This window comes from Sinocyclocheilus rhinocerous, unplaced genomic scaffold (genome assembly GCF_001515625.1).
Source record: "Sinocyclocheilus rhinocerous isolate Xijiao unplaced genomic scaffold, SAMN03320098_v1.1 scaffold32387, whole genome shotgun sequence".
Lineage (NCBI taxonomy): Eukaryota > Metazoa > Chordata > Actinopteri > Cypriniformes > Cyprinidae > Sinocyclocheilus > Sinocyclocheilus rhinocerous.
Genome location: NW_015628530.1, coordinates 875 through 9,761, shown reverse-complemented (window position 1 = coordinate 9,761; position 8,887 = coordinate 875). Strand labels below are relative to the sequence as shown.

General features: G+C 35.4%; 1 protein-coding gene across 1 annotated transcript; it reads left to right on the top strand.

Moving 5' to 3' along the window:
• Nucleotides 1–504: 504 nt before the first annotated feature.
• On the top strand, nucleotides 505–5,399 carry LOC107737887 (GTPase IMAP family member 8-like; the record flags this gene model as incomplete). Its single annotated transcript, XM_016549525.1, has 3 exons — nucleotides 505–605; nucleotides 3,295–3,951; nucleotides 4,456–5,399. Coding segments are annotated over 3 exons (1,702 nt in total), but the record flags the coding sequence as incomplete, so codon positions are not given.
• Between the last annotated feature and the right edge of the window lie 3,488 nt (nucleotides 5,400–8,887).

Here is an 8,887-nt window from a genome sequence, read left to right as displayed (position 1 = left end):
CTGAGGAAAACAGTACTAGATTTTTTTTTTTTTTTTTTCTTATTGCCGAACTTATAATTACATAAAAGATCAGGGAAAGATTGGTGGTATCTAACAACGAACAATCATAATGGCATAAAACTGTATAATGGTCTCTAATTTTAACCATATTTTCTATCGCCCTGTAGGGATTTCTTAATCACACTAGTGGAGTTAAAAATATAAGAACTTAAATCAACCCAAAATGTATTTGCTATACTACAATCACAAAAAAATGGCAGCTGTTTCTTCAACAAGACCACAAAACGGGCACCGTCAATATAGCGGATGATATCCGAATCGCATTCAGGCTGTGCTTCAGGCTATACACTCTCATAGCGCTCGGTAAGAAAGTACTTAAAGAAATTAAGTGCCTATAACTTCGAGAGTATGCGGTTTCGAACGCAGCCCGACAACATCTCGTTTTGACATCTCGCGTGGTTCTGTGTGATTTGGACAACTTCAAGTTACGCCCCTCTCTTGCAGTCCGCAGACAGACCCTTCTCCAACATTGCCTGCAAGAGGAAGGAGCAAAACAAAAGTGAAACTAGAAGGTGAACCACGTTTAAACAACCGCTCGACTCCTGGTGAGTTTATATTCCTGCGACCATGGGGCTTATGCGAATGTGTTGACATTATAAACCATTGCAAATAGTAAGATTGTTTTCCTGATGTGAATCGCATTTGTTTTTTAGGAAGCATTTTCATGGTCTTGTGATCGGCCTAATACAGTGAAGATGGCGACGGGGCCTGAACTATCTCCTGGTTAGAGCTGGTCTGAATTAGAGTTAACATTTGGATAAAGCTGCAAACTGCAGTGAACAGATGCATCATCAATGTTTCATACAGTGGATTGTGGCTAGGAATATCTTCACGTAGCGCCGTTTTCCCCTGTTTTATACAGTAGCCCGTTTCGGTGAATGAAATCAAAGTGAATCGCAAACACAATTTCAGACATTTTAAGACCGATTTGATCAATAGTAATTCATACGCGAATCTGACGTTTAGTTTAGAGTTTAGTTTATGGGAAATGTATCAGGTGAAGTTATTTTAGTTTATGGGAAATGTATCAGGTGAAGTTATTTTAAGGTCATTAGTATCCACCTTTTTTGAACGCGGAAGTCTGTCATACTGGAACGATAGGCTACTGTATATTTCCACTATCTGGTGTTTCTAGTCAAATTAACGAAGGCCCTATATTCCGAGCCGATAATACAGCGGTAAACATTTGAATGAGTGATTCTATAATTGGAGATACATCTGGCATTTCAAAAAGTTAAGAAAGAACTGTTCACTAACAGAAAACATATTTAATTTTAATGATTCAGTGCTCGCCAAACACAGATTACTTCCTTTTTTTACTTTTAATGAAAAAAACATTTTTGTCTTTATTCTATTGTTTGTCAACTCTGTTATGGACAAATTAGGCAATGTGTAGAAATAACAATAAATCATAACAGGAAAAATCCTTCTTGTTTCATTAGACAAACAGTCCTTACATTCCAGCACTTGAAACTGAGATAATATTTCACCTATGCATACCTAAAAAAAACAAAAAACCTATGTCTTCACAGAATCGTCCACTTGGAGCACATATTTTTCGTCTGGAAATTTATTATATACAATATCCAGGAAAAAAAAAAAAAAAAAATGTTGTTGAAATATTATAAGGGTGCAAAATACATCAATAATGTTTATGAGATTTTAAACAACAGTTGTATTGTTTTTTGTGAAAATAGTTCATAAACAGATTTGACCCTTTAAGTAACAGAATTGTCCGATGGACTGTCAGTTCTGTTACGCATTGTCAGCATTGTTACTCTACCTTGGTAACAGAGTTTGACTGTAACAGAATTGACAATTTTATTTATTTTTTGCCAAAAACTCCACTTGCTAGCATAAATGCTAAGAGCACATGGCACTAATAAAATCATGATTAAAATACGTTTAAATGACACAAAGTGTGTTTTCCTTTTGATACTGTGGTAACAGTTTTGACACTTTATAAAATAACTCTTGGTGTAAGAACTTTTTAGATATTAAAATTTTAAAATTTTATTAAGCATGAGAATCTAGAAGATATTAAAATACCATGAATACTTTTAGAGTTACAGGCATGACAGCTATAGAAAAATAATATTTATGGCACTCAGACATGTATGTTCTATGCAATTGAGCTGATAGACAAAAAAAATGAGATACATTTCTAGTTTTAACATTATTTATTCTTTAAATATTCCTCTTTAAAAGAAAAGGTATCAGCTGTGTGTGAAGCGACCATAACTCTTGGTGTAAGAACTTTTTAGATATTAAAATGAGTTTATTAAGCATGAGAATCTAGAAGATATTAAAATACCATGAATACTTTTAGAGTTACAGGCATGACAGCTATAGAAAAATAATATTTATGGCACTCAGACATGTATGTTCTATGCAATTGAGCTGATAGACAAACAAAAAATGAGATACATTTCTAGTTTTAACATTATTTATTCTTTAAATATTCCTTTTTAAAAGAAAAGGTATCAGCTGTGTGTGAAGTGACCCACATTTGGTTTTTGATCACTGAAAATGTGTACAATTTACCAGTTTACTCATAGAGCAGCATTAAGATCTCCATATCTCTGGGACTGAACCATCAAGGAAGTTTAAAATGAAGATACCAAAAGGAAGATTAACTAATAGACCTACCAATCTCTGTGTAAAAATAAAATAATGACGCTTCCAGTTTTCTAAAGTAATTTTGATCCCCTCTACAAAATAGTGGATTACTCCATAAATATATATCTGTAACAAAAATTTGAACAGGGGAAGTTTCTGAAATTTGGTTAATTTGACATGTAATGACCCATTAGTGGTTTACTGATGATAATCATCAAGACAACATTCTTTGACATCTCGTCGGGTCATACTTTGGTTAAATTGTCAGTAATCCCTTCCCTGAGTCCTTCACTATTTTGATTAGTGAAATCTTTCAAGGTGTAGTTTTAGTCTGTTAACTGTTTCTTGAGTGCTCACCTTAACTATTGTGATTTGTGAAGTCTTTCACAGTGCGATTTTGGTCAGTTGGTGCTTAACTTTACTCACAACAGTGAAGCCACGGACTTAGGAAGGGTTAACTGACCAAAACTGTACTGTGAAAGTTTCACAAATTATGAAGAATGACTTGTGATATTATTTGGATAGCACACTGCAGATTCAGATTTTAACTTGTGGAATTTAATACATATGACCCTGTTCTACACAATCATTCTCCATACCTTCTGTCTCTTTCAGACATCTCAGCGATCAGCTCCAGTCAAGATGATCCGGTGATCCGGATTCTTCTGATGGGCAGAAATGGTTCTGGGAAAAGCTCATCTGGAAACACTATACTGGGAGAGAGAAAGTTTAAAGTTCAAAAACGTAAGAAGAAAGACAAAGCTGAAGTTTGTGAAGAAGCATCACAGATCGGTGGGAAGCAGGTTCATGTGATTAATACTCCAGATCTACTAGATCCAGATCTCAGCAAAGAGAAGTTTGAAAGTCTGAAAGAGCAGCTGGTCTCTCGATGTTCAGCAGGTCTCAGTGCAGTTCTGCTCACCGTTCCTCTAGAGGAACCTGTGCAAAATGAGGAAGAGATCCTGTATACTATTAAATGTTTATTTGGTCCTGAAGTTCAGAAGTACATCATGATTCTGTTCACACACAAAGATGAGCTGGAGGATCTGGATGAGACCATTGATGAACATCTAAAAAAGCAAAACCATGCAGATTTCCAGCAACTGGTGACTGAATGTGGAGGAAAGTTTCACTGTTTCAATAACAAGAAAGAGGCATATGATCAGGTTCAAGAACTACTGCAGATGATTGAAAGAATGATGGAGAAAAGTGGGAAATTTATCATGAAACACACGAGGAGGAGATCAAGCATGGATTCTGCTGGTGTCAGCTGTAAGATGATTTGTTGTTGTAAATTAATTCTATAAGACATGCAAGTAATTCATTAAGTGTAAAGCACTTATATATTTCATGCTTGATTAATTAAGAGAATATGCACTCTGATTTTAAATGCCTTTCACACTGAGCGTGATTAAGTGACGCCAATGTATGATGCAATGACACCCTTGAATCATTTGCAAGTGTGCAGAACTCTGTCTAACAGAAACACCTCTGATTGGCTAGTAGTATTGACAGTAGGACTATCAGCTGAGTGGTGAGTTGCACCGCCTAGTGTGGTGTAAAATGCATTGTTAGGCAGTGCCACATATCGTGCAGGCATGAATTAGCCAACGGCGATTCATCGTCTAATGTTTGGTGTGAAAGCACCATTCATCAGCGATTCGCCTTTTTGCGTCACCCTCAGTGCGATAGGCCCAAGGTCAAAAATGCAAGAATTTATTGAGAATATTGAGATTTAATTAAACAGTACATTGATGATTGGTCTTCCCGTTGTAGTTTCAGGAAAGTCTCCATCAAAAGATCTAGATGAGATTCCAGTGATTCTTGAGAGGAAAGACCAGATCAGGCTGGTTCTGCTGGGAAAAACTGGATCCGGGAAAAGTGCCACTGGAAACACCATCATCGGCAGAAACCTGTTCAAATCTTCCACTAGTACAATCTCTCAGACAAAACAGTGTCAGGCAGAAACTACAGTGAGGTTTGGTAAACAGATCTCAGCGATCGACACGCCTGGACTTTATGATACTGAACTCAGTGAGGAGGAAGTTATACAAGAAATAGTTAAATGTGTGATGTTTGCTTCTCCTGGACCACATGCTTTCATTATCGTGATTAAAGTGGGTCGATTCACTGAGGAAAATAAGAAAACAATAGAGAGACTCAAAGAAGTCTTTGGGGAACAGATGATAAAACACACCATGATCCTCTTTACTCACAAAGATCAGTTAGAGAAGGAAGATAAAACCATTGAGCAGTTTCTACAGGATAGTGATCCAGAACTTCAGTCCCTCATACACAGTTGTGGAAACAGATTCTTCTTTCTGGACAACAACTCTTCAAGTTTCCCACAGTTCAAAGATCTGATCAGGAAAATAGAGATGATGGTGACAGAAAATGGAGGGATGCACTTCACCAATGACATGTTTAATGAAACAGAGAAACGCATTCAGGAGATTCAGAATCAGAAACTGGATGAGAAAGTGAAGCAGTTCAAACAGGAGCACAAACTAGTCTCTCAAACAGAATGGACGAAAATATACTGCCTGTTAGCAGAGGAGTGTCGACGTGATGCTCTTAAGTTCATTGCTGCTGAAATCTGTGTAATCGCTGTAGCTTTCTGTCTGAAGAGAGTGTCGGTAACGCCTGCCAGTGGTCTTGAGGAGGCTGTAATCCAGGCTTTGAAGAAACTACTAAAACAGAAGATGTGTGCAATTCAGTGAGCAAACTCATTGATGTTCACATATATAGATGTTTACTGAAGGACAGCAACCTGTTGAGCTTTTTTTTTTTTTATAAAACTGTTTTAACTGCTTTTTAACATTTTGTATTATATTGTATTATTTATTTCCACTGATGGCTTTTTAGAACGCTAATGTGTTTTACACACTCTGTGCACTTATATACTATAAACGCATGTCCAATGAAGCTCTCCAATTACTGGAATCCACTAAACTCATGTAAACTGGAGTACCTGTTTGAGGGATGGACATTTTAATATTGTGAGTACTCCGAATCAATCATATTTTCTTTCACGACCCATTAAAGGGTTTGTTTACCCAAAAATGAAAATGGTCAACATACAAATAAACATATTTTTAATAAAATGAGAGCTTTCTGTTCCTCCATTGACAGCCTACACAACTACAACTTTCAAGGTCTAGATTTGGATTTTAAATGTGAATTAAGTTCAGAATTATGTGTTTGCATTGAAATTTGTTAAAGAAAATGACAAATCAAGCTGAACTCTCTAGATTTCTTAAATTCAGACGTACAAAGTCCTGCTAAACTCTACAGGAAGGAGCATCAAGTGAAGAATGGAGGATGTGTGTGTGTGTTTAAACTATAATATCAATACAATTCTTCAGACGCCTTCACACTCTTTCTGTTCAATGGAAAAAACGGTTCATCATCTTGCACTCAAAAAAATAGCTTGTTCAGTGAACTTAAATTAAAGTAAACTTTTCCACACTGTAAAAAATGATATGGTGAAAAAGTCATGACAACTTATGTTTTTAAGTTACTTTAACTCATGAAAATAATTTAAGCAATTTAAACTGTTTTATACAAGTTATACTAGATTCAACTTGATTTTTTGAGTCAGTTTAACATTAATTCAATTTCAGAATCCTTTCCACCAAGAAAAAAAAACGTATTCAGCAAATCTAGAAATTAGATTTATGTTTAATACATAAAGACATCGCAGTGCAACATCAAACAAGGAGACACGAGACTATACAGCGAACTAACTAAATCGTGGAGGAATTTCAGACGAACAACATGAATTTGACGAAGCTGTCGGTTGGGCAGCGCGAAGAAGCATATTCAACATGTCGTGGAAGAGGTGAGTGAATGCTTGTGTAACATGACTTTAGGGAGATTATTGTTAATTTTAGCAGAATAGTGTTTTAGTTATGTTCTGTATAGTTTTCCGAAGTGTGTTTACCTTTCAAGTTTTGCATTTGAGACAGTGGCCGCTGTGCTGTGCTGCATTAGCACTGCAGTTGTAATGTACAAGTCCCATTTGACACACATTTGTTTCTCCACCTGTTAAACATCGTTAAAATGGGCAATTTGAGCGATTATAGTTGTATTTTACCGTTAAAGTGCGCACCAGTTGGCTTTGCTGAGCAGGCTCGGCATTTCCGCGCCTACTGCAAGTTTATCCTAACGTCAGTCAGGCCTCATGCGTATGAGTTGGGATTCGTTACTGAGTAAAGTAAGCATAATTTTAACATTTTTATCAACCGTACATAACTACAAGCTAGGATAATATATAGGTGAACTATCTAGACTAGAGGTAGATGACCATAGACATGGGCACGTCAACGTCGCCGCCATATTGCTCCAGGCAACTCTCCATAACTCTCATATCGGGACAGGAGAAAATATACCTGACTCGTCGGCAGCTTGGGGATCTACAAACCATCGCACAAGAATAAAAACAGATCAAGACAGCTTAACTGACCACCAGTGACAAACTATTAATAGCTAGCGATATCGCTAGTCAGCTGTGAAAGCTGAGACTTCATAAAAAAATCATAACATAATTCCCCCGGTTTCACAAACAAGGCTTAAGCTAGTCCCAGACTAAAATGCATGTTTGAGCTGTCTCAACTGAAAATATCTTGCTCTGACGTATCTTAAAATATGTCAGTGTCATTGTTCTGTGTCAAGATGCACACCTGTAATGTTTTCTTCTAAGGCATTTTTGTAAAAGTTGCTTAAATATCTTAATTTAACTGAGGCCTAGTTCTGGCTTAAGCTAAGCCCCGTTTGTGAAACCGGGCCATTACATTTTAACTTATATTGTAGTTTATATTATAAACTGAATTGTGTTGTGAGCACAATATGTAGAGTGAGCACTTTGACAAGACAATGCCAGACTGTCAGGATTAGGGATGGAGCTAAAGCAGCTCTTTTTAATTTCACTACTCATTTACAATGAGTAAGTTTATCATCACTAGATTATAAGGATTTGATAGCAGTATACTGTTAGACCGACCTGATCAACTTAAAGCACTGTTTATTTAATTTATATCATTTATTTGTGCTCTTTTAATTTCTTTATTTGCTCTTATTGTGACTGCTTACTTCTCTTCAATAATGTTTATTTGTCAATTAACTTTATATTATTTAGCATTTTTGTATGTATGTGTATGTACGTATGTATGTATTTAGTTATTTATTTATTTAGCTAGCTAGCTAGTTAGTTATTGCAGGGATTTGGGGAAAAAAATAAAAAAATAAATAAAAAAGGAAAAAGTTACCAGAAAAACTTTTCAGCCAGAAAATGATAATGAATCCCTGGACAATTACTTCTGCAGTATTGAGGAAGAAAGGGCAAAGCATAACCTTGAGAAGTTATCTCACATTCATATTTATTGTGAAGATTTAGATGTTACAATACAGACACAATTATGGAATGGAACAATTCACCAATAAATATCACCTTTAAACACAGAATGTTTTTCCCAAAAGTCCAAGAAACACCAACTGACGGAAAAGAAAAAAAAAAAATTAATATGATTGTGTTTCAAGTCAAATAGGCCTATTACAGTCCACAAACAGGTTTCTTTTCCATTTCTCCCCGATATTCAAAATTAGTCAACTGCGCTGGCAAAGTTATCTATTCTAACAGCCAGCGGAAAATCAGTAGGCAGAAGATATAATGATGATTAAAAAAAATAATAATAATAAAAATAGAATAAGGAAATAAATCTGACTTCATCTAAAATTAAATAATTTTATGCCATGTGACCTTGGATACACTGAATGGAGAGTCCTTTGACTAAACTAAAAATATAGATGCATGTTCATCTCTGGAAGCATTTGAATGAATAAAATGCTATGACTTCACTCCATATCATTTTACAAATCATACTCTCATATCCCATAATCTTTCAGACAATTCAGATTTTGTATAATATTTTTATTAATTTAAAATGATTAATTAAATCAGTTAATGACATGATCCTGCAACAGCTCCATCAGTTCTATAAGCAGTTCTATCAGTTTTAGCATAATATAGTTTAATTGTATATTTACAAATATACTCAAATTAATTGGTTTGATGTAATCTGTTTGCTCACTTGAAATGATTGTTATTATTGTTATGATCATTGTAATTGTAAAGCTAATTAATAACACTTAAAGCAACAACAGTTTTAAGAACTTCACAAGTAGCATTACCACCAACAGGTCTACCAAG